The 24,972-nt window shown below is 47.0% G+C and overlaps 1 protein-coding gene across 4 annotated transcripts; it reads right to left on the bottom strand.

Annotated features, from left to right (window-relative positions):
* Nucleotides 1–1,407: 1,407 nt before the first annotated feature.
* On the bottom strand, nt 1,408–21,571 carry Gata3 (GATA binding protein 3). Of its 4 annotated transcripts, none has more exons than XM_041630801.1 (5): nt 21,144–21,571; nt 18,293–18,829; nt 12,687–12,832; nt 7,328–7,453; nt 1,408–2,905 (listed from the first exon to the last, which is right to left on the bottom strand). In XM_041630801.1, the coding sequence occupies exons 1-5, from the start codon at nt 21,382–21,384 to the stop codon at nt 2,621–2,623; spliced, it is 1,335 nt and encodes a 444-aa protein (XP_041486735.1). In that variant the 5' UTR covers nt 21,385–21,571; the 3' UTR covers nt 1,408–2,620. The 4 variants fall into 4 exon arrangements, with proteins under 4 accessions (XP_041486735.1, XP_041486736.1, XP_041486737.1 ...); XM_041630802.1 differs by having other exon boundaries at nt 12,687–12,829; XM_041630803.1 differs by having other exon boundaries at nt 2,702–2,897.
* Between the last annotated feature and the right edge of the window lie 3,401 nt (nt 21,572–24,972).

Below are 24,972 nucleotides of genomic sequence, written 5' to 3'. Positions count from 1 at the left end.
GACCAGCCTAAGCTATATCATGAGTACCAAGTCAACCCAAGTGTGAAACCAAACCTGTGTCTTCTTCCCTTCTTCCAATCCCTATATTATGTCTCAAATATTCTTCCATGGAAAAACTTCTACAGGTATTTGGAAAATGATTGAAAATTAATCAAAGATACAATTTACTCAAAAAACACTTCAACAGTATCCTGGTTCTTGTTTTTCCAGATTATACCCTCATCAACATTGTTCACCTGCTCACTCGCTTTCTCTCTCTCTCTCTCTCTCTCCTTTCTTTTCTTCCTTCCTTCCTTCCTTTCTTTCTTTCTTTCTTTCCTTTCTTTCCTTCTTTCTTTGAACAAAAACTACTGGAGCTATGGCAATGTGGTGACATTCCCAAGGAAACCTGAACCAGTATCATCTAGCTATATAGAGACTGTTCAATGATTTTCTATCGTGTTCTAGAAACAACTTTGAAAATTAAATCAAAGTGTGCTATGGTGAACTGACTTAGTGAGGTAACTGCCTTACCGAAAACAAAGCAAAACTCAGGCTCATCAGCATTGAGACTTTTTTTTTCCTATGTCCCTCTACCCCTTCTGAAGAATGTCAAGAATTTGAATTCCTTGTTCTTAAGGGGAAAGGGCATTAACACAAATGGTCTTAGGAAGAGAAGTAGGGAATCCTGAGATGGGGGACCAACCTGACAACAAAATCCCCCAGGTTCAATGAGACCCTCTTTCCTTCAGACATGATTGGAAACAATATTGGCACTGTTGGTCGTCAGTTAGGAGGCAGCAAGGTCGCCGCTGCTTCTCAGTTAGTTCTCTTGCTCTTTTATTTCAACGTACAGCTTTAGATTTAAAACGGTCGCTAAGAAAGCTGGGCGATAAATAAGTGTGTGCCAGAGTTACACATTCTGTCATCAGGGCAAGCGGAACACAGCAGCTTCAAAAAGGTTATTCCACGTGGAGCAGACGTTCTGGACAACCCTCCACTGCGGTGTTACTCAGCAGTAGCTAAGTGACATGGGAAGGGTCTGAGGAGCCACCGGGCTGGCTTGCAATGCCAAAGAGGAATCTACCCATAAAGCCTGAGTCCTGGAAATCTCAGTGGGAGAGTTGGCCCACTCTTCCTAGATTTCCTCCTAGAGGTGCCCAAGGGATGCAGGCAGCTCACAGGCTGACCCTGAAACTGTGTCTACCCAGGGATAAATGTCTCCAAACCACAGTAGAAACCCTAACCCTCCCCATTCAAGGAATGCATGCTGCCCTGCTGATGTTCAGTTCACAAAGAAACCAACTCTGAAATCGGGTAGCACTACCAAGTTCTATAAGGAGCGTGGCCATCACTTTGATACAATGTTACTTTGTTGTTTTAAAATATTTTAACTTTATTATTATTTTTATAGTATTATTCCAACAGACTGTTTAAAGGCAGTGATCACTAATACAGAACACACAGAGGCTAACGGTCAGCCGGGTTGCTCTCAGGACAAGGCCTGTGGCGGCCAGGTCACTGACATGCACGCGGGTAGCGAGTACGCTGCTACCTTCATAGCTTGGGCTGCAAGAGAAGTGACGGAAAAGACAGGTACCACTGGGCCCGTGGAAGCTATTTAATAAATATCATCATCAAAAAATAATAAAAAGGAAAAATAAACCCTCCAGAGTACATCCACCTTAAGTCAACTGAAAGCAAGCTAGTTTATTCAACCAAAAATCCAGGGAGAAGGAAAACATTAAAACAAAAAAAAAAAAAAAGAAAAAAAAGCAGTTCTTAACGCTAGCGGTAAATAAATTTATACAACAATTCAGTCTGTATAATATGATGAAATAAATCTACATCTTTTCTTATTTTGGTGCTTCTGAATTATACATACAGACAACAATTACAGGGCCTAGTTCACAGAGCATGTAGGCCTAGACATGACATTCTCAAATCCTCACTGGCAACTGGTGAGATCTCACACATGATTGCCGGATCTGAAATTTTTTTTTGCAAAGGCTCACAGCCTGGAACAGATGATTTGCCTACAATATTTTTTTTTCTTGGATTTTTTTTTCTTTTCTTTTCTTTTTTTTTCTTTTTCATTTCTTTTTTCTTTTTTTTTCTCTTTTTAAATTTTTTTTTTTTAAATGCATCAAACAACTAAAGGGAAACAAAACTGACAGCGTGCCCATTTGGACATCGAGACTTAGTTTCTTCTGTATCCCCCTCCATACTTTATTTTCCCTATATTCCTTAAAATTCTTGGCGTCCTTCATGCCTTTCTTACAGCTATCCAGGTACAATAAAGTCTTCCTCCAATGTACAGTATTTCTTACAATATAAGTTATATGCAATGTTCAGCAATATTTCTCTTCACAGCACTAGAGACCCTGTTAAATAGGGACCATGAGTCTGAATGGCTTATTCACAAATGGGATCCGGATTCAGTGGTTGGAACACAGACACCACCGGCAGCTCCTTTGAAAAAGAAGCAAACATTTTGCTTTCTGCCTTCAAAAAACACAGATCTGTCGCTTTCGGGCTTCATGATACTGCTCCTGCAAAAACGCAAGTAGAAGGGGTCAGAGGGATGGATTCTTTGCGGACTCAGAAACTCCTCGTGCATACGGAGCAGGGCTCTCCCTCTCTACCCCATGGCGGTGACCATGCTGGAAGGATGGTGAGGTCCAAAGGAGAGGCCGGAGGGCGGGTGCATGGGCGTCGGTGTGGTCAGCATGTGACTGGAGTGGCTGAATGGGGAGATGTGACTCAAAGACGACATGTGTCTGGAGAGGGCAGCCGGGTTGAAGGAGCTGCTCTTGGGGAAGTCCTCCAGCGCGTCGTGCACCTTTTTGCACTTTTTGGACTTGCTAGACATCTTCCGGTTTCGGGTCTGGATGCCTTCCTTCTTCATAGTCAGGGGTCTGTTAATCTAAACAAAGATCAATTTTTTTTTTTTTTTACTTTTTTGCTGCCTTGGAAATGGTACAGGTTTTTTGCACATGGGGCCTGCCACCTGCCCCAGGCCAGCAATGTGTTTCTGTGTTGGTTGGTTGCCCCTTCCTTAGCCCTGCTCCTTCCTTTTTTTTTTTTTTTTTAATTCCAGGGACCCAGGTACTGCAGGTCTCAGGGTACAGGGCTTCTGACTCAGCTGCCACAGCTTTCAAAGTCCAGGGACCCCAAGCAGAGTAACTAAGCTCACTGACATCCAACTCGGGAAGCTGGCAAGTTCAGGCCCCGTCTAGTACGAGGATTGTCTGACAACATAACCTGTCTTCCTTCTTAAAATTTCCCTCAGCATTTCCCGAGAAGACGGGCTTTGAGGCACCTTGGGGGGGGGGGGGCAGGGGAGTGCCATTTTGTTTACTTGTTTCATGAATCTCTTCTGAGACTTGCCACATAGAGCAGGGGAGAGTCAAGCCTCCCGTGTTGAAATCTACCTTTCTTGGAAATCAGACTCTTTGTACCTCTCTGCAAAGGTCTGGCTGCCACCACCACCTGGCTTTTTCACAATGTGCTGTGCTAGAGAACCTTTCTTTCCCCTGCAATGTGTGCGTTCTGAGACTTTTGGAGGGAGGAGTGTTCTGGGGATGGAACTTGGGGCCTCCACCATGCTAGGCGCTGCATACACAGTCTCGAAGCCTATGCTAAAGCAATGTGTGCTTCCAGAGGATACCCCTGTGCCCTCGTCACCCGACAGCAAGCACAGTGACTGAAAGCTGCTGCCGCCCCTAGCCTGCCTCTGCACTTTGGACAGGAAAAGCAGCTAAAACCAATCAATCAACCCAAAGTGTTTTGATAGCTTATAAGTAAACTCGTGGTCATAATTAAAGACCAAGAAAGCTTCAGAGAAAGATGCAAAACCCTACTCTGAAGATTTCTGGGCTTGCTTAGGAGTTCCAGGCTAGCCTGAGCTACTAGCAAGACCCCACTGAGAGAAAAAGAGCACTAGGCTTCGACACCTGAACATCCTTTCGGTTAAGTGATTAAGTGTCCTTTGAAAATTCATATACTTTGGGGACCCAGAATCAAGGATGGGATTTTACGAAGCTAAGAGGCTTCTCTTCATAGAGAGCCAGCCAAGTCAATGTCAACGGCACACATCTACCGCAATGAATCAACCGCATATCTAGCCGTGTTCCCAGGGATACGACCAAGAATCTTGACAAGAGGCAGCCAGGGCCCAGTGCTGCCTGCCATACTAAAGGTAAACAGCCCCAGCCACCAGTGTTCTCAAGGGTGGATAAAAAGGCTGCCTTGGCTCCATCTCTTCACTTCTCTGCCTCTGAGGCTAGAAATGGCAGTTAAGGAAGAAAAGATCCAAATAGCCAAGAAGGACTGAGTTTTTTGGGTACGGTAGGAACATGGCTTCCTGGTGCTGGCAGAGAAATAGAGAGGAATACCCGAGAGGAATACAGAGCCCCCCAACACTGGAGCCTCAGAGCATATTTACCCCTATGACAGGAAGAGGGGGTGAGTAGAAGCGAAAGAGTCAAAGCCAGTGCCAGAAAACTGTCTCAGGGCTCCTTCAGGTTGTCAGGGAGATAAAGATGCCGCCCACAGAGATGACAGGTATCCACTCCCACATCAGACCTTCCCTAAGATAATGTCTAGATACACCACTGTGTACACCAATCACTGGATGCATGTAGTCAGATATCTAAATATAATATCTAGTTACACCAATAGCTACATGGCCACAGATAGCTAGTCACAACACACCTAGATACGCTGATGCAGAGATAGGCAATCGTCTAAAGACCTAGATAAGAAGAGAGGAGCCCGTGGCACACATGTACAGACACAGCATGGGCAGAAGAAATTACACGCCAAGAACATGGGCCTAGATTATTATCTCATTGTTAAACACACCTAAGCTGCCTCCTTTGACGAACCCATACTAAGCCAAAAGGCAGAAAAAGAAAAAAAAATGTCCACACATGAGAATGAGAAAATTTTTCCCCCTCGCCCTAAGCTTGTAACAGCAGCACTTGGGGGCTGATGCAGGGGCACTGCTGGATCCAGGAAGGGATGGACGCATGCGCAATAGAGAAAAGTCAACAGGCTCAAAGGATGAGTCAGCTCTACAGCACTTGACTCATGCTGAAGCTTCGGGTCTGTCCCTAGTTCTACTAGGGAAGAAACCATTATTCAAAAATACACACACATCTTTAGGTGAGAAACCAGCTTCATGCTCATCACTGTGAATTTAACAATTGGAGGTAGCTAATTCCCCATAATTTTGTAACTCCATAAAGGTGGTCAAGAAATGTACACACTACCACTTATGGGGGTGGGCGTGGGGATCTTGATGCCCTGTCAGGTCAGATGGTTAACTTTCCAGGTGTCCTGTCACTCCTGATACCCCGACTTCTGGGGAAATCAGCCTTGAATTCTACTTCACTAGCCATGTTACCGTGCATACCCTAGGTACACGCCTTTCTGAGTCATAGCTCCTTCAACTACAACTAAAATAAGACGAGTCTTCGCCCTAGCTACATCACAGGGCTCACATGTCATGGACGTTCTTAGAGAGCTGGAAATTGTAGCTCAGAAAATAACCACATAGGCCATGGGGATGCCTGGAGAGCTAATAAACGCTAATGCTCCAGTCCCCACCAGATCGTAATCACAAATCTTTCCCCGCGTTTGAAAGCAGGACTTGGTTTAATTGCCGATAGCCCCGGGAGTCAGGAATCGAGAGAAACCAGCAGATCCCATTCAGGAAGCCTCTGGTTTCCTTCTACTGGGCAACACCGAAGGGGACCGACCGTGTCAAGAGATGTGAGCTTAGGATTCCTTTGGAATCTCAGAAACTTTATCCCACAGAGAGAGAGAGAGAGAGAGAGAGAGACAGACAGAGAGAGAGACAGAGAGAGAGACAGAGATAGAGACCGAGAGACAGAGAGAGACAGAAGGGGGAGGGAGGAAAGCTTCCTTGATTCCCGGGTGTTCCTGGGTAAAGTGACTTACTGCCAGAATAGCCCTAAGCAATAATTTCTGCTTCTTCCTCATTCCTCCCAGACTTTGCCAAAGGCAAAAGACACCAAGAGAAGAGAGGTGGCTTTTGGTGTGGGGGGGAGGGGTGATTTAGGATTAACTATACTACATTTAAGGATGTCTTCTGCTACTTAGTGAGTTCGAGGACAATCTAAGCAATATGAGACCTTGACTCAGAAAAATAAAAAAAAAAGTCAGGGTAAATGCAGCTAGACTCTGTTGATTGGCAATTATCGTTCTGCTAACAAGGTCCAGAAGGAGGAAGGAACCGTTTCTTTCCCCTAGTGTTCCAACCTCACTTCTCCCCTCAGCCGTTTGCAAGTGAACGCTGTTGGGACAAAGACTTTCAGAGAGATCTTCAGACGCTTCAGTTCATGCTTGTCACACAGAAGATCATCTGAAGTTCACAGCACAGAACAGCCAAGGCTTTCCCCTCATCAGTAACCACAACTGTCCTCTTTTGCTCGGAAATAGACAGCCACACTGCAGATTCATCTCTCTCCCTTTCTCCTGAAAGGAAGGTGCTGCTCCCTGGCCCCACCCCATGCAAGGGAACATGGAAACAGAACTGGCGATTTCCTGTTTTGTTTTGTTTTGACACCCAATCCCTTTATGTGGCCCTGGCTGGCCAAGAATTCAGTATGTAGCCCAGGCTGGCCTGGAACTCACAACGCTCAACCTGCAGTTGTCTCCTAAGCACTGGGATTAAAGGCAGGGCCACCTGACCCGATGATTAGAACTGATGATTTTTCTGTTTTTCAAGAAGATATTTTTTCCCCCTTAAAACCTACACAGGCCCATGATACTTATCAGGTAAAAAATATCCAAAACATACGAAGTGGGTAGTGGCAGTGTTCTTTTCCACCATTTTTGTTGTTGTTTTTGAGACAGGATCTTGCTATGTAGCCCTGGTTGGCCTAGTACTAGTTATATGTAGGCCATGGCAGCCTCTAGCTCATGGTAGTCCTCCTGCTCAGCCTTCTGAGTGTTACCAAACCTGGGTTCCTTCTCTATCTCTAAGCCCTTCTGTCTCAGCAAAGATGTGTTCAAAACTCACAGTTTTGTGGTGACACTCATCCATAATCCTAGCACTCTGGAAGAAGTGGATCAGGAGTCAAAGGCCAGCCAGCCCCCTCTACATATAGAAGGCAAAGCTAACCTTGGCTATAATAAAACAGGTGTCTCACAAACCCAAGAATTACAAATAATAAACTCAGTCCTACTGTGTTGGTTTCTGAACCAATCGCCTAGCTCCAAAGAGACTGACGGTAACCCATCGGAAATCTGGATGCTGGTGCTGTTCCCACGTCCTGTACAGGAGAGCCACCACCCCGCTGGGTCCAGTCCCACTTACATTGTGCAGCTTGTAGTAGAGCCCACAGGCATTGCAGACGGGGTCCCCGTTAGCATTCCTCCTCCAGAGGGTGGTGGTGGTGGTCTGACAGTTCGCACAGGAGGTCCCTGCTCTCCTTGCTGCTGACTGGGGGTGGGGAGAGAGGAGAGGATGAAATCAGAACAAACAGTAAATGTGTTGGTGGAGCTACAGAGACAAGCGTGGAGGTAAAAAAAAAAAAAGATACTGAAATCAAAACTAGCAAGTGGGCCACATGAAAGCCATAAAGATCCGAGATCATCCTCGAGAAGAAAAATGCAGCCAATCCAGTGTTTAGGAGTTGGCGGGACCTCAGTAGGCAACCTGCGTGCAGAACTGGAGAGAAGCAGGATGCCATGCCACCTACTTGGGAACATCCCCCCCTCCCTCCATCCCCATGAAGTATACGCCACAGAGTTCATTTTTAAGGTGGCAATTTCTAATAAGCCTGGCTAATTTTGGTCCCAAGATCTTAGTCATTCCCAGTTATCTTTCCCAGGCCCACAAGAGTTCTTTTTCAGAAAGGATCCACCAAAACTATTGATCTGTACATCAGCTGTTGGCTTTCTGCGCACATGAACAGCAAAATAAAAGGAAACCTGAGCTAAGAAACCCCTTGCTAGACGTCCCAAATCAGGAAAGGTTGAACTAGTTGGGCATAGTAGTGGATGTTTAGAAATATAGACATGAGCTTGGGGCAGGAGGATTACTGGGGACAGACATCAGGAGAAGGGAGAGAATGGGAATGAGATATACTAATACAGAGGTACAAAGATAGCCTGGTGAAACTCGATACTTTGTATGTTAAGCTAAAGACTGAATTTATTATATATAGACTGATAACTACAGATATTTTAAAGACTACAAAATACAAAAGACTCAGGCTACCATAATTTAGGAAGAGGACATCTTGAGTTAAGACCCTGCCCAGTCACCCTGCAGCCTTTCACACGCCCGACACTATCAGACGTGGCCCGTCACTTGGCACTCCCAGGACAGCCATACTCGATATCTTTAGGTAGGCAGTCATCATGCAATCAGGCAATCCAAAAAAGAAAGAAAAGATACTCTGACTATTTAGTAGGGATCCTGGACACCACCTGCCCCCTTGGCTCAAGTCTCACACCTCCTGTGTGAAGTTCAGCATTTCCTATTTGCTGTTCTCTAAAGTAGCGTGCAAGCATCATAGGCCAAATGTCGGCCTCATCATGAATTTTAATTCCCTGGTTCTGTAAGCTTGAAGGCTCACTCACAACTGTAATTCCTGCACTTGAAAACTTGCAAGATTGCCACCAACTTGAGGCCAGCCTGGGCTACATACACAAGGCGTTTCAGGACAGTGTGGGCTAAAGAGGCGAATCTTGTCTCAAAAATTAAATTTAAATGTCCTTAGTTCTGCTTTCATTTTCTTTAACAGGGAGAGATTTCTTTTACCGTTTGTGTATTTGAACTTATTGGGCAGCTTTTCTATGCACATATTTTTTAATGAAAAATTAAAGTCAAAACTTTTGAAAGAAAATGGAACTTTGAGCCATCAAGAAGGCTCCCAGGAAAAGACACTTACAACCAAGACTGACCAGATCCCAAGAACCCACGTGGTGGAAGGAAAAAAACCAAGTTGCACTTTGATCTACACACACACACATAAACACACACACATATACATACACAAAATCAAAAGAAAATGGAGCTGTCACTTCTAAAATATTCTTTCTGATTTTGAATAGAAAAAGTTAACTCAAAAATGAGTCTGGATCCTGAGCTCAAAATTAATAGTGAAAATCAGAAGATAAAGAATCATCTGGTATAGAAGCTGGAGATTCAGCTCAGTGAGTTTAACAAAGCAAAGGCCCAGGCTGGATCCTTAGCCCTCCCCCCACAAAAATATAAAAAGAAAGAAAGAAAAGCAGGAAAGGAGGAAGCAGGGGGGAAGGGAGGGACGGGAAAGAAAAAAGGGAGGAAAGAAGGAAGAAGAAAGAAAAATGGATTCTGGCACGATTTTAAGAACACGAAATAAAACCTGTGCGCCCCTGGCTTTCTCTCTAGCAATACTGCAGCAAGCCCAAAGAGGCAGCAAATACTCAGAGGTGCACTGGGAAACCCAGCAGACAGATCCCTTCCTTCTAAAGTCCTTAGGCTGTCCCACAGATCTGCTCCCATGGCCTTAAAGAGGGAGCGCAGACTTTTTTCTTGTCTTCTTTTTCCTTTTATTTATTTATTTATTGTGGTGATTCTCTTAGGGATGGTAAGGAAGTGAAATTAAGAACGGCCCTTGTCTAGCACCGTGCAGAAGGTGCTGCTTTCGCGCTGCCCATTCCGAAATGAAATCACCAAGGCCCAAGAGCGTTGGTGCCGATTCTGGAGCCTTTGGCCACCTGCCTTTGGGAAATGTGATCATTTAATACTTAAATAACGATTTCCCCTCAAGTGCTCTCTGGAAGAAAGTCTTACTGAAAACCAGCGCCTAATGATTTGTGACAATTATGTTACATGTGATTACTGTCACCGTCCTATGGTATTTCAGGAGAAATATTCAGAGCAAGACCAACAGCATCCACTCAGGCGACCAGCTTTCCCAGTTCAATAATTTTGAATGTATAATGTAAATACATAGGCCAATTAATACAATGAGCGCTCTAACGAAAGAATTCAATACATATATAAATAATACTTTGCAGGAGATTGTAAAGATCATAAATACACATGTGTGCCAGATAGGTTTCTGGTAAGACAGAGAGCTTATGCAAACTTACAGAATTGCCCAGAACAACACTGCTGGGCTCCATGGCCCGGACATCAATAAGTCTTTCAATAAGGCAAGCAGCTCAACCCGTTCTAGTTGTAAGACATAAGAGAATTCTGGAATACTAGTAGGAAGGAAAGCCATCGGTCCTAACTGCTACGTTTTGCTTGTGTCTCACAGAGAAGCTAGAGATACGATGGGCTAGGTAGTCATCAGTGTGTCTGCAAACACGCGAAACAAAACCAGCAAGCTAGAAAGGCCGAGCCGATGTGATAGTCAGGAAGCATGAGATAGAAGAAAATATGGCTCTAGCGTCCTCAGCAGACACAAACCTAGGTGTCTACACCCCAGCATAAAAGTAAGAGAAGGAAAAAAAAGAAAGCAGAAGGTTCTAGGTGTTTAGGCATAGACTGTACCTAAACGGGGAGGGCGGATAGCTAGTGCGGTGGCTCAGAGGGTCAAGGGGCTTGCCAGCAAGTCTGCTGACCCGAATTCACTCCCCAGAACTCAGTGGGTGGAGAGCCCTGACTCTTCCTGCGAGCTATCTGCTAACTTCGACGACGTGTACACAGCAGCACACAGCACACACACAAACGTGAACTGAGGAAAGAGGAAGAGGAATTTTTCCGTATCTCCACACAGCACAGGAATTGTAATGGGATTGAAAATATCAATACCCCCTCTGGGTGGGATGATTAACACGGATAGCTTAAACTGTGACAGCCCATGCACTCTAGAATTAAAATCAATTATTACTCAGAGGTTCAAGACTTCCTATGTAAGGTGAGTGAAAGCAGATCTATAGAAAATACAGAGTCCTCCCCTGTGTTCTCTGTACAGAGAGGAGAAAATGCCAGATAAATTCTCATTCAACCATCAGAAAACTATGAGACTTTTCAGATCTTTATAATTTCTTTGTCCTTACTTTAAAACTAAAAACTGGATATATTGCAACAAAAAGTTTTGTTGTTGGGTTTGTGTTTTTTCTTTTTCTTTTTTTTTCACCAAGGCTGGGTTCTGAATGATTCACGACATTCTTTTGTGGTGTGATCACACTCATTCTGAGCTAACACCTCTAGCCATTTCTTTCTTTCTTTCTTTCTTTTCTTTTCTTTTTTATGCTTCTTGTTCTGATCCGTCTAAACATCTTGATGTTTAAGTTGGAGAAGCTGAGTTGCTATGAGTTATCTCTAGCACCCAGATATCCGGCAGCGTTTTCCTAGGAAGTTAGCTTTGCACAGGGAAAAGAAAAAAAAAAAAACAAGAAAAACTTAAACTGCATGGGGAGAGGGTGGAGAGATAGAGAAAAGGGCAAAGATCAGATAGAATGAAGCTTAGAGATCTAAGATTGAAAAAAAAAATTAAAGTCATGTGGACACTTCCACCCCTAGAAAGTGTTCCTTTTTCTAAAGAAGATGTAAAAAGTGCTAAACTGACTGCTGTCTCTACACTGCTGTCTAGCAGGAAAGACAGTGCTGTAAGAAAGGAGAAGTGGGGGTCCCTTCTGCTTGGTTTTTGCTCCCCCCCCCCTCCTTAGAATCTGCAAGGAGAAATTCTTCCCCTTCACTTGGTGAACTTCGGCATTTTGATATCGCCTATGCGTAGTTGGCCCCATGACTACTCTTATTGTCTTATATACAATCACTGCTCAACCCGGCCCAAGGCTTCAGAGTCAAGTTTACAAACAAACAGCTCCTGTTTGCTTCCTTTATAAATGCTCAATAGTTCGAGGTTTTCTCAAGTATTCCTAATACCAAAAAGCTCAAAAAATAGAAGCAAGTGTGTGTGTGGTAGGAGCTGGAAAGTATCGCCCTGTGGATAATTTGTACGAAATAAATAAATAAATAAAACCGAAGGTTAGATGAGACCACGAGTCAAGACAGGAACCACAAAACTCCCCTGAAGGAATCACCTTTCCTAAGTCCTCAAAGTCTCAGATCCAGAAGCAGAAAAAATACCAAGGGCTGAGTCTGAAAGTGGCTTACTTCAGACATCCATCCCATTGCCAGGTCACCTTCAAACTCTACACATGACTGAGGCTGGCCCTGAACTCCTGATCTTGTGGGTACACCTCCGAAATTCTGGGCTTACAGAAGTGCACTACCATACCACTATGTCATGAAGTACTGACACCAGAGGGTCAGTCCCACTTCTGCATCTGACACTGCCTCCCTGGAACCTTTTCCTGCTCCCAGGGTAGGTTCTACATGGTGCCTGGGATATTCCATTCCCACGTTAAATTTCTGTCCATGACACAATTGGCACAGTCGTCCTGCCATTACTAAGCTTAGTTACTCTATTGGGAAATAAGTTTCAGGTGTGACAGCAATAAGTTAGTAGCCTTAAAATTTAAGAAGTGAAACATGAAAGACAGTACAGAGGTTTTTCTGTATCTAATTTGAAAAAAAATCGGAGGAAAAGGGGAATGGGGGGAGAAAAAAAGAAGAAAGAGGAGAAAAAGAGAGGAGGGAAAACTGTCCTAAGCACGCTGATGTGGTTCTGAACTGTCCTGCCAATTCCCGCAGAAAGCCATCCTTCCCAGAGACAATTTGGAAAACACCAAACAGTGACATGAGTTCAGTCCTTCCAAGAACTCACCAGCCTTCGCTTGGGCTTGATAAGGGGCCGGTTCTGTCCGTTCATCTTATGGTACAGTCCGCAGGCATTGCAAAGGTAGTGCCCAGTTCCATCTCGCCGCCACAGTGGGGTGGAGGTTGCCCCGCAGTTCACACACTCCCTGCCTTCTGAAAACAAGATAAGAGATAAGCCACTTATGGAAGGGAAGCATACAAACAGGAGATAACATTTAGAATTATGAGGGAGGGTCTGTGAGATTCCTCCGCGAGAAAAGGCACATGCCACCGAGCCTGAGGACCTCAGTACCATCCCTGAGACCCCACATGGTGTAAGGAGAGAACTAACCCCCAGAAGTTGTTATCCATCCTCCACATATACCCTGACACACACACATGCGCATACACACACATCACACTGAAATTAGAAGGGAAAATAAAACAAAAACATTATTTGCAAACTCATCTGGGCAGGGAAATAGTTCATCCCAGCTCCAAAGTGCTCCGAAGTTCTGACTCTGTGTGACAGAACCCTTACTGTTACAGATAGACTTCAGGTGAGTAGAATAACAGACCCTTGACTTTGACATCTCCCACTTGGTGAGGAAGATAGAGCCAAAAGGAAGGAGGGAGACCTTCAAACATTTCCCTAAGAGCACGCTGAGTGCGGAACACTCGGGCCACAAACAAAAGACTTCTTTCATTTTCCTCAGAAAAAAAAGTCAATGAAGCAAGGAATGGGGACCCAGTTGGTCCCCGGGCTGTCTGTATAGATTGACTCAATAATGAAGATTAGGATAGGGAGAAAGGAAAGATTAATCAATAGATAAACAGATAATAGATGGATTATAGATTGATCAACTGGATGATGATTGAGTAGCTAGAACTTCACATTTTTTTACTTCCAATAAAACTGTAAGTGCCCCTAGTTGCAAAGTCATCAATTAAGGCCCAGCAGGACTGACTCAACCTCTAATTCTCAGAGCCTTTCCTTCAGAAAATACCACCTTTGCTGGAGCTTTCCAGCTGCTAGGAGAAGAACCAGAGTTAGACTCTGGCCCCAGCCTGGCCAGCCAAGGGCTGATGGAAGGAAACACAGTACAAGCCTTCAGGCAGATGATCTCAAGGGGGAAAAGCCAAGAGAAGAAAGGGCCGCAAGGATAGATTGAAGGTCAGACAAAGACTGGGAGAAGAGGAGGGGAGGATGTTCCCCACTCAGTAACTGAGGCCCGACTGGAGTTTCTCTCTCTTTTTTCCAAAACCACAAATAAACAAACAGAAAAACCAGCTTAGCCAGGTTTGTTCACTCCCAGAACCAGCGCTGAATCAGAACAGGGACCTACTTCCAGAAAGTTCCTCAGTAGAAACTGGACAGAGAGACTTCTTTGCAACTTCTGAAAGTGGGAAAGATCCCTTCTAGAAGAACCTCTTCCATTTTGGGGAGTATGGAGTAACACAGTAGCATTGTTGGTTCCTCTGGCCAAGGAGAAAGTGGCCAGCCCAATCCCCTGCTGTAAGAGGCAGCTCAGCGGGGCCACCACATAGGTGGGTCAAGGGAATGAGAGGGAGACTCTCAGGGTGGATGGGGCAGTGAAGAACAGCCCTAAATTTCTTTGAGGGGCTGAAAGTATAACTCCAGAGTAGAGCATTTGCCCAGCATGTATAAGACACCAGGCTTGACCCTCAGCACTTAAAAGCGGGATCCCTTTGTCTTGAGGGATTAATCAATGACAAATGAATTAAAGGAAGAAACTCCAGAGGAGCGATTGGGAATTCTGACTTCCCAGGAAAGGAACAAAGTCTACCTTGGTAGACAAAAGACCTAATGATTTTTTAGAAAGCCCCAGGTCAAAACCAAAGGAAAAGGGGGGTGTTTACACCTGTGGACTTGCCACCTTCTCCAGGGACAAATTCTTTCAAGTTATCATCACCACAATGTAACTCCAACCCTCCCTAACAGTGGTCAGAAAACCATGAGAGACATCACGTTTTCCATTACTAAGGGTGCCGTGTGTAAACCTGCTTTTTCAAAACTGATTTGAACAGAATTTTTTTTTTTTACCATCCAGATTACAAAAAAGGCTTTTAGCATGGGGTCCGCAGAGAACTCTCCCCTGGTGTCTAGAGTCTCTGGGACTAGATATAAAATTTGCTTATACATACAGCCAAAGATACTTTCATAGGATCTCAGTTAACTTTTCTTGATTCTCCTCAAAGGTTCTAGAGGGTACTCAGACAATTTTCATGTAGGGCCAAATTCCGATGGCATATGGCCAATGGCTGTGAAGAAGCTGAAGGGATGAGCGGGCGGGCAAAGGGATACCAGCTGTAGAGCCATGGCCAGGAGGCCTTGCTGTTTTGGCTTCCCAAGTGTCTATTGCTTCCACAGCCCAAATGCTGTGAGTGAGTATGGGCCACAGCCCAGCCAAGGCCTGCTTTTTATCCTGTCTGCACAGGGGTCACTTAGGTCCCCTTCCCTGTATAAGCACTGGGCAGAAAGACGGAAGCTTGCTGCTGACATGTCCCTTGAACCAGGCACAGCAGAAGGGTAGCAAGCAAGCCGCCCTGAGCAGGGCGAAGGCCTAGGCACCCTGACACTAAGGGGATCTCCCAGCCTGTGGCCAGGCTGATTTCCTTTTCTTTGTCAGGTAGGAGGGAGGAAGAGAGCTTCCTTTCAGAGGGCCCTTGAAAGCAGAGTGACTAGTTGGTTGCTCTCAGGCAGAGCCCTGCACACTAGAGCAATTTTCTGTCTTGATTCACTCCACAAATTTTCGACTGCCTCGCGTGGGCTTTACTCTTCTCATTTCTCCCTGCCTCTACTGTGACTTCAGCACACAGCCAATTTTCCTAATGGAGGGCTTGACTCCTGCCTTCTGTCTTCCTCTTGCCTCTCCCCCTGTCTGCTGTGAGCTGCCAGGCAGACACCTCTCTAAGGTGACAAGAACCACAGAGCTGTGAGGCCTCTTGACATTCAACAGCCATTTTCAAATGCCCCTTGGGCTTTCAGACTGAAACCCTGAAATTGGGCTGCGTAGGAGCAGAGGGCCGGTAAGCTATTTTTCTCAGGAAAGTGGAAGGAGGTACCCATATCCAAAAAGTGATCAGGGAAACTGAGAAAAATGACCCTTTAGGGAAAAATAAAAGCAACAACAACATCTTTGTCTTTTGTTCAGAAAGATAGATACCAGACCGAAAGCAAAGACATCAAGAAAGCAATGCAGGCCCAGACCACAACCTCAAACGTTTCTCCAAAGGACAGCAATAACCCTGACCTGCATCTCTTTTCTGTCTCATCCAATAAATGCATCTGCAAAGAGGAAAGAGAAAGGAATTGGGGGAAGAGGGAGGACAGAAGAGCAGGGAAGGGAAAGGAAATAAGAGAGCACCCTCTACAAGAATTCCCACTAGTCCTCTGTCTGCATACTGAGCACTTCTAGAAACTTCCCTCTATACTCCCCAAAAGTCCCAGGTCTTTTGCGGGCCAGGTATGCCACTCTTGGTTTTTATGACTGTGAGAAAGGAGTGAGAAGGAGGAAGTGCAAAGCCAAATTTCACCCCTTCACCTAAACAAACAAACAAACAAACAACAAACAACTGGGAACAAGACTTAGAGAAAACCTAGTACTGGTCCTGCTTCTTCCACCCCCACCCCACCCTCCAGCTTAAGGAAAGAGATGAGAGAAGGAAACAGATCAAACCAAGAACAAAAAGTGTGCAAACCTAAGGGGATGAAGAAGAAGCCTGGAAATGAGGGCACAGAAATGAGAGTCTTTTGGAAAGTCAGAGTCCCCTCCCCCCACAGCCACCACACGGGCCTCAGAGCCCAGGCACTTCCCTGACCTCAGAGCCCCACCAGTACAGAGAATTTTTGTTTTGCTTTGTTTTTAAACCCCATTGCAACCTCAAAACACACGGGTGTCGGTCCTTGATTTCAGCCCTCCAGTAGCACATTAGGAGGCAACCAGTCCTCTCGCCTCTCTCTCTAGTCCGGAACCTTCACTCCCCACCAGCCCAGCTCTTGTCCCGGCACCTTGGCAGATCACATTGCCCCTCAGCTCTCTCTTCCTCTAGCTTTCTTTTTGACTCTACCAACGAGCTTACCTCCCTTCTCCCTCCTGCCTACTTTCATGTACTGAGCATGCAGGTCTGAGTTTTTCTGTCAGCCTAACCGCATCCGGACTCTATTAAAGTTCCTGGCCCAGGATAAACAATGCAACTGTCGCGTGCAGCCGTCTGAAAATAATTGGATTAGCTAAAACATATCAACTAAATAGAGACAGTCCTACTCAGGCAGTCAGAGTGAATGTCACCCTGAGAAAAAAAAAAGAAAAAGAAAAAGGAAGGAAGAAAGAGAGAGAAGCAAACCCTGAAAACTGATCTCCTGGTCACTAGGCTCCAGGCACCATGCCTCTGAAGTCTTCCAAACCCAAGCACGGTTGGAAGACCGCTCATCCAGCCTGCCCTTCATAGGCAACTTTTTGACCATAGTTTTTTTTTTCTTCCTTAATGCAATCTGTGTAGCTGGAGTGGCCCACTCTGAAATGAGCACACCTTTGGAGACACAACAGTCTTCACAAAATTCCTTCTGAAAACACCGGTCACACTACACACTCTGGTGACTAAAATGCTTTGTGTACCCACACACTGAGAATGAATTTGTCTTACTTCTAAAGCAAAGGAAAAACCCTGCCTGAGCATGCGTCCCTGCAATGGCTTCAATAGAAAAAAAAAATCTCTCCGCTTGCTGGAAAACACAGTTGGCTTTTGAGGGGCAGGGGAGGTGCAGAGGAAGCAGAAGCGCGCACCTGCAAAATCTTTTTCAGCCTTTCTATCTATCACACCTGGCTTCCAATCAACTCCAGGAATTGGAGGTCCGAAGTGGGGCTCTGGCCCCTGTTCGGACTGAGTGCTCCAAAAGACACTGTGGGGAACCGACTGGGAAAAGGGGTGCTTGATGGTCCTTTCGCTCTGCAGCCCTCAGAAGTTCAGCTAAGAGGAGTCCCTTTTTCATGGGAAGCCTGCTGGTTTTACCAAGTGTCTGCCTCCTTCCCGAATGACACAGACACACGCTTTATTTATATGTATCTCTATAAAGGACAGTCCTTGGCTATAGCCCCAGTGACCCTCTCCGAGGGGAGGGAAGAGGAGCAGTCTGACAGACAGAGGCCAAAGGGGTCATAGAAGGGACCTGTGTTTGTTTAGGTTGGAGAAGGTTTCGTTTTAGCTTTTAAACACTACAGATTTATTCCTGGGGCCTTCCATTTGGTCTCTAAAGGCTAGCTGTAGAATCCAGAAGTCCCTCAGCAGGCAGGAGGAAGGGGCATCCATTTGTTTGTGTTAATCTTTTTCCTTTCCCAGCTCACTTGGATGGGGGGGGTGGAGGGGGGGTTACAAGCAGAACACACTTCCCCTCTGCAGCCTAAATCAGCAGGAGTTAAGACACCACATTCTTCCCAGGCTGGAAGAATGGAAGGTCTCTGAAGTGCTGGGCGATACCTGTAGGCCTTCCAGAGACTTCCCCAACACCCCCCACTTTTTTTTAAGGGAAGAAAGACCCCTTTTTGCCTTGACCTGGATGTAGAGGAAGTAGGAGGGAGCAAAAGAAAAATTCCCAAGGGTGGAGGCACTTACCTGTGCTGGATCGCGCCTTGGGCCTCGACTTACACCCGAACCCTGTTGGGGATCCTCCCAGCAGGCTGCTGGGTGGGAAGAGTCCGGAGCTGTACTCGGGCACGTAGGGCGGATAGGTGGTGATGGGATGGTGGGCTGAGGACGAGGCCCCTCCCAGGGTGGTCATACTGCCTCGGGAGTGGGACGTCTCCAGCTTCATGCTATCCGGCAGCGGCACCTGATACTTGAGGCACTCTTTCTCATCTTGCCTGGTGGAGCCCGCTGATCCTGGGGTGGACAGCGACGGGTCTGGGGAGACGTCCTTCGGAGGGGTGGGCGGGAAGGTGAAGAGATGCGGACTGGAGTGGCCTGCGGCCAGAGAAGAGGATGAAGCCGGAGGGTAGACGGACAGCGGCCCCGGGGAGCCGTGGTGGATGGACGTCTTGGAGAAGGGACTGAGGTTCCAGGGCGAGGCAGTGTGGTGGCTGCTCAGGGCTTTGCCGCCATCCAGCCAGGGCAGGGATCCGTGCAGCAGAGGTGGGCGGCATACCTGGCTCCCTGCGACGCCAGCGATAACAGGGAAAGAGAAGAACAGAGAAGAGGACCTCATTGAAAGCTGCTCGCAAACACACCTGGAGGTTCTATTCCTGGCGCCCCCAACCTCCCAGTCAGCAAATCTCCAGGCCCAACAGAGCAAGAGAGCTCAAACCTACTCTAATTTCGGTGGTTCCAGGAGTACCGGGCCCATGCGCCCCGAGGTGGAAACAGACCCTGTCCACACCCATCAAATCTAAAACGAAAGGCCTGCTCCTAAAATACTCCAGAGGAGTTGCAGGGACGCGAAGAAAGGTTCCATGGCTTATTTGTCCTGTCCAAATTCGCAGTCTAAACCAGATTTCCTGGGGTCTCTTTCTAGAACCTGCCTTGATTTATTGGTTTCTTTCAATGGCCCTGATGCTCCCACCGCAGACTTAATCCCAGCCAGGCTGATAAGAGAGTCAGCATGAGTGATGAGGCCTGAAGGATGAAGTGGGGCCACACCACTCCACAACCCTAGGGAGAGGCCCAGCTCCCAACACCCAAAGCAAGGAAGGCAGGCTGCATTTGAGAGTTAATTTAGAAAAGTTCAATGCTTGCTTAGAACTGGCAAAGCTGCTTCCAAAAGGCCTGAAATGGAAAATTGTCCAAAACCGTGAAGGATCTTCCTTCCTAATTTTCCTTCGCCCTTCCAAATCTTATAGGAAAAGAAGAGAAAACAAGTCCCCCTCCCTGGCCCTTGAGACTTTTCTAGTCACCAGGGCAGTAGGTGAATTTTCACCTGAGACACAAAATTCCAGTTTATGTGTGTCTTTTAAGCCAAGGATGACTCATCTACAGAAGTTTAGCTTTCACTTAAAATACCCCATTTTAAGGCGTTCCTCTGTTATCCATCCAGGTCCATACTCTCTGCTAGGGGAAACTTTAAATTGCAAGTGCAAATCTACACTCTTATTGATCTTTTTGTCCTGTATGCCTGCCTCACCATTTGACAGTCTTGTCAACCATTAAGAGCAATACTGAAACTAAAATCTTTAACTAGAGGAAGGGGAGGGGAGTCAAAAGAGCTGGAGAATTCTCTTGAGCACCAAGGGTTAAGGTTTTTTTTTTTTTGATGCAGGAAGTAGTATAGTAAATAACGTTAGGTCTGATCTACCTCATTTCCACTCAACTGCTAATCTGCACACAACCAGAGCAAAGAGCGCCGCATCCGCAGAAATGACTGTTTAAGACCTGGAGGCTGTGAGGCAGAGGACGCCTGCTGCCAGAGGGGCTGTGAAAACGGCGCCAAGGCTAGCTCTGAGCAGGGAGACCTGAGCAGGCGCAGCTGACTGAGAAAGCCACACATTTTCCTCCCTTCCAAGGTGTTGCTCCTCTGAGCACAATCTCACAGCTGAGAAGTGTTAAGGGTCCCCTGTCCCAATCACATCAGGCTGGGTTTCTTCCTTTCTTTTTCTTTTTCTTTTTTAAACACCTCCCCTCAACTTCTCAAGGTAAGTGGTTTGAGGGAGGCAACTGGAAACTCTCCTACTTAAAAAGAAACTTTGGTGTATCCTAAATATCTCTGAGGAGTCCATAGGAACTACTGTAGGCCAGAGGAGAAAATAAGGCCAGGGTTGCTGGCAATTAAGCATCTAAAGCAAAAACGTAGGAAAATTCTGTGTAGCCGGGAGTCTAAGCAAACCTGACTTCTCTTCGACTTAAAGCTTCTACCTCTTTTCTACCGTGTCAACCACCAGATTCTCTTCCTCAAGCCACCAGGAAACCTGCGTAAAACTCAAATGCACTAGTTTTAGGGAAAAGGCAAAGAAAGTAGAAATAAATACATGTGTTTGGGCTTTTCTGAAAATATAAAAATTAAATTGTTTTCAAATTGCAAGGCTCTAGCGAAAGACCCCTTCCACTAGGTAGCTAGAAACTGGAAGCCCTTCAGAGGAGCCCGGTTCCAGGCCCGCTTGGCCAGCGCTGCTGCTTGGCCTGAAAGGCTCGGCGCGCGCGGCGGGCGCGAGCAGGCACAGCTTGAGATGTCCCCTGCTGCAAAATCTACAACCAACAGCCTGAGGATCAGGGCTGAGTCTAGGGCCTGCCAGGTGAGTGCCTGGCCCAAAGGACACCGCAAAGAGAGGCGCCTGAGCACACTTTAAAAAACACTCTCCCAAAGAGCAACACTGCTTCCTCGCCCATTTCCGGGCCCCAATTTTTTTTTTTTTTAAAATGAACTAGTGACACACTTAAGGGCTTTTGCTTGCTCTGCCCAGCCTGAGTCTCTGGCTGTCTCCCGGACCCAGGAAAACAGGAGCGGATAGAGAGGATTCCTGCACCCAGGTGAACTCACCGTGGTGGGTCGGAGGATACCTCTGCACGGTAGCCCTGACCGAGTTTCCGTAGTAGGACGGGACGTGGTTGCCTTGACCATCGATGTTAAAAAGTACGTCCACCTCTTCCGTCAGGGGGTACTGAGCCGGGTCCATGTACGAGTGGCCGAGGCCAGGGTGGTGCGTGTCCGGGTGCTGCCCGTTGAGGACCGCAGGGTGGTGGTGGCTCACCCAGCGCGGCTGGTCCGCAGTCACCTCCATGTCCTCGGCTGTGCTCGCGCCCTCTCGCCGGGCCCGGAACCCTCGCGGATAGAGGGAGGGCTGTCGGCCTGGGAGGTCCGCGGACTCCTGCCGTCGGAAGCCCAGTAGAGGGGTCGTTTAATGGTTTGCTTGTAGTGAAGTGGGTAGGAAAGGTGAGCAAAAAAAAAAGAGGATTTAGGGGGGAAAGAAAAATCTTTGTAGGATAGTTTGACCAAAAAAAAAAAAAAGGAAAAAGAAAAAGAAAATGTAAGAGAGGGAGGAAAGAAGAGGGAGCCCCCCTCCTTTAAAAAAATAAAAGCGGCGGAATAAAGAGGCCAAATGAAAAAAATAAAAATAAAAAAGGGATGAGGAAAAAAGGACGCTCCAATCCAAGTGTGGCCACACAGCACACTGGTTTCTCGGCTCTCAGAGACGGTTGCTCCTCCAGTCACCTGCAAAAGAGAGAAGAGTAGAGCTGGATGAGCTCTAAGTACTTTAAACACCTGAAATTCTGCAGGGCGCTAGGTCTCCTGGAGCTTCCCGCAGGGCCGGCTCACCCAGGACGTGCACACGCACGCGAAGACCCGGCGGGAGAGGAAGCCAAGCTCCCCAGCACATCTCGCAGGAGCCCGGGACTGACTAAGCAATTAAAACTTAGGGACAAGTCCTCCCTGGAGGACACCGGCCCCCGGATCTTTCCTACAACTACAAATCCTCCAAAGGAAGAAAGCTGAGCTTTAAGTTTAGAGGGGGAAAAAGTCCCTCCACTTAGAGGGAGGGGGATTAAAAAAAAGTCACAATACCGACCTGAGTGGCAAGGAGCTGAGAGGAGGAGGAGGCGTGTGACCTGCCCGGTCAGATTGCGTAGCTCTCTATGTCTCGCTCTCTCAGTCTCCCTCTCTCTCTCTCTTTCTCTCTCTTTCTCTTCCTCTCCCTCTCTCGGAATTTTTTTTTTTTTTACAGGGAATGCATTCTTTCTGAAAGTATCAAGACGGCGCCAGGCAGCTCAGTGTTCGCAGACAGCTGTGGCGCGACGCAACTTAAGGAGGTTCTAGTGTCATCCGCGCCGAGGGGGAGGAGCCTGGCTCTGGCAGGAGGGGACACGATCCCTAGCACAAGGAAACTGCAACCCAAACCCGCTCCAGGACTTCACCTCCACCCCATCCCCCCCACCCCCGCACACCGCCGCCCCTCCTCCCGCCCCTCCACTGACCGGAAAGGGGCGCCGCCAGGAGCCGCCTAGGGCAGAGGGGCCGCGGGCAGGGTGGGCGAGGCCGGCCGGGGCTTGGGGCGGAGGGGACGGCAAGTGGGAATTCGCGCTCTGGCCCTTTAAATGTAGCAGAGCCGATTCATTCGGGCTCAGTAGATTATTCCGAACCAGTGAAACCCGGCCGCCCCATTCATAAAGCTAATTTCCATAAGCAGATTTTTCTTTTCCACACTTCTTTAAAATGAGCAAACTTTGAAACTGGGATTCAAGCCACAGTATTTTTCAGATCATATCAACTTGGAGGCTATGTGCATGTAAAACCGATCAGTAAAGTTTCATGTCAAAATAAATGAAGATTTGCTTCCCGAACCAGTTTCCCTAGGGGCTGATGAATCGCGCAGAGGACCTGGGCTTTGATTCGGTCGCCCGCATTGTTTTTGTTAAGGTCTCCGCTTACTTTCACAAACCTCTTCAGTGTGAACAGCGTCAGCTGTTGCAGCTGTCTTTTTCAGATCTAATGATATAATCGATGTGTGCTTCTGACTTGAGTGACAACATGATGCATGGAAAGCCGGGTGGGCGAGACCCAGGCTCACTGGTCCCCGAAGTACGGTGTTTGACTTGATCTTTTACTCGGGTGGCCTAACTTTTCCCTACATTCAGCTCGGGGCCCTACTCACTCTGCCTTCCACCCGAGAAACACGGTCCCCTCCACAGACCCTAACCCTGACCTCTGAGGTGAGCCCCAGCAGCAACCAGCCTGGACTCGGTAGTCTCAGGGCCAGGGTCTGTTGGGTGGGCAGCCTGCTGACGCTGGGAGAGCAGCCGCAAGACGCCCCCGTGAGGGGCGGGGCTAGACGAGGGCGGGACCATTGTAAAGGCCAATCATTGGACAAGACCAAGACCGGGTTGCAGTCGCCCCGCCCCACGGGTTTCAACCTCTGCGGCCCTGTGCGGTCTTTTGAGTCACTGCATCCCCTAGTGGCGTAAAGGTTTCTGCAGCCTGGGTCCGGAAAATAGCCCGAACGAGGCAAGGTCGGGCGGGAAAATACTTTGGGTGCACCCCAAGGCAGTGTACAAGAAGGTGATTCTATTCCAGGGCAGAGAGCTGCACTTGTAGGGTTACTGGAATTGACTTCTTAAAATGTCCCACTAATACAAAACTTCGATTCCCTTCCTAAAAATCTCTAAACAACTTCTGTCCTACAGTGGATAAGAAGCATCAATGTCTGCCTTGTAGCCGGTATGGGGGGGGGGGGGGTGCGTTCTTTTAACAGCACATCCCTTGAAGAAGACAAGTAAAATTTATTTGCAAATGTGCCCTGCGGACTTGGGTTTGGTGTTTCTCTTGACTCCTCATCTTTTTTACATTTGATCTTTATTCGAAATCCAGGCTGAATTTCTAAATACAAAACATGAATTTACCTATTTTTTTTTTAAATAAATCTCTCTCCTGAGTTTATCCTAAACCCCTTGGTCTCGCGTTTCTGAGGCGACCCAGTCTCCGAAAATCGATTTTTACTTTCGCTCTTTGACCAACTCATCTCTCCTGGGCCAATCAAGCTGCCAGCATCTCATCAGCTCACGGCGCTCTGAAAACCTTTTAATTATTTAGTTGCTGTCTAACATTCGCCGGAAACCACTCCATAAACAAGCAGAGAGGACCGCACACACATTTTTGCTAAGAGACCCGGGATTAAGATTAAGGATGGGAGTTAAATTTAAAAAAAAAAAGTGGTGTTCCTGTGTCGCTGATGAATCATGTAGGATACCAGCTTGACCTTAGTTCACAGTTTCGAGGGAAAAAAACAAAACAACATCAACAACAAAAAGCAACTAAGTATTAACTCTTTGGTCCTGGTCATCGAAATCTATAAATAAAAAAAAAAAGCAAAAGAAATCCTAAACAAAGCTGCTGACGCCAAGACTTGAACGTGTTAATTTATACGGCTTAGAACTTACTTTAAAAGACTGAAAAAGAAAATGTTTCTGAAAAGGAAGGCTTCCCTATTAGGGGCTCCTCTCTAATAAATTTGGTAGTGGGAATGCAGAGGATTATTCGTTTTAATTTAATCACCAGAGGAGCTACGCAGGGATGCAGAGGGCACTCCCCTGCCTTGGAAAAATAAAACATCTAGAAGGCCCCTCCAGGTCTGAGGTAGTTTAGGGCTGGCAGAGGAGGGTAGGGGGCCTGAAGCTGGATGCCCAGGGTAATGGAGCCAGCCTGTAGGGGGTATTTAACTTGTAATTCCCAGCCGGTCCGCCCCTGTTCCCGGACTGACAGTGGGTAATTGGGAAAGAGGACGTTGCTCTTTTGATGGCCCGCGCCGGCCAGTCTCGCCGACGCCACACTGGGTTTGACGTCACGGGCCCAGCCCCAGAGTCAGAAACACAGAGCC

This window comes from Microtus oregoni, unplaced genomic scaffold (assembly GCF_018167655.1).
Source record: "Microtus oregoni isolate MIOR12 unplaced genomic scaffold, Mior012 000035F_ref0000213, whole genome shotgun sequence".
NCBI classification, from domain to species: domain Eukaryota; kingdom Metazoa; phylum Chordata; class Mammalia; order Rodentia; family Cricetidae; genus Microtus; species Microtus oregoni.
Note: the sequence above shows the minus strand (reverse complement) of the source record. Positions and strands in the feature narration are given on the sequence as shown.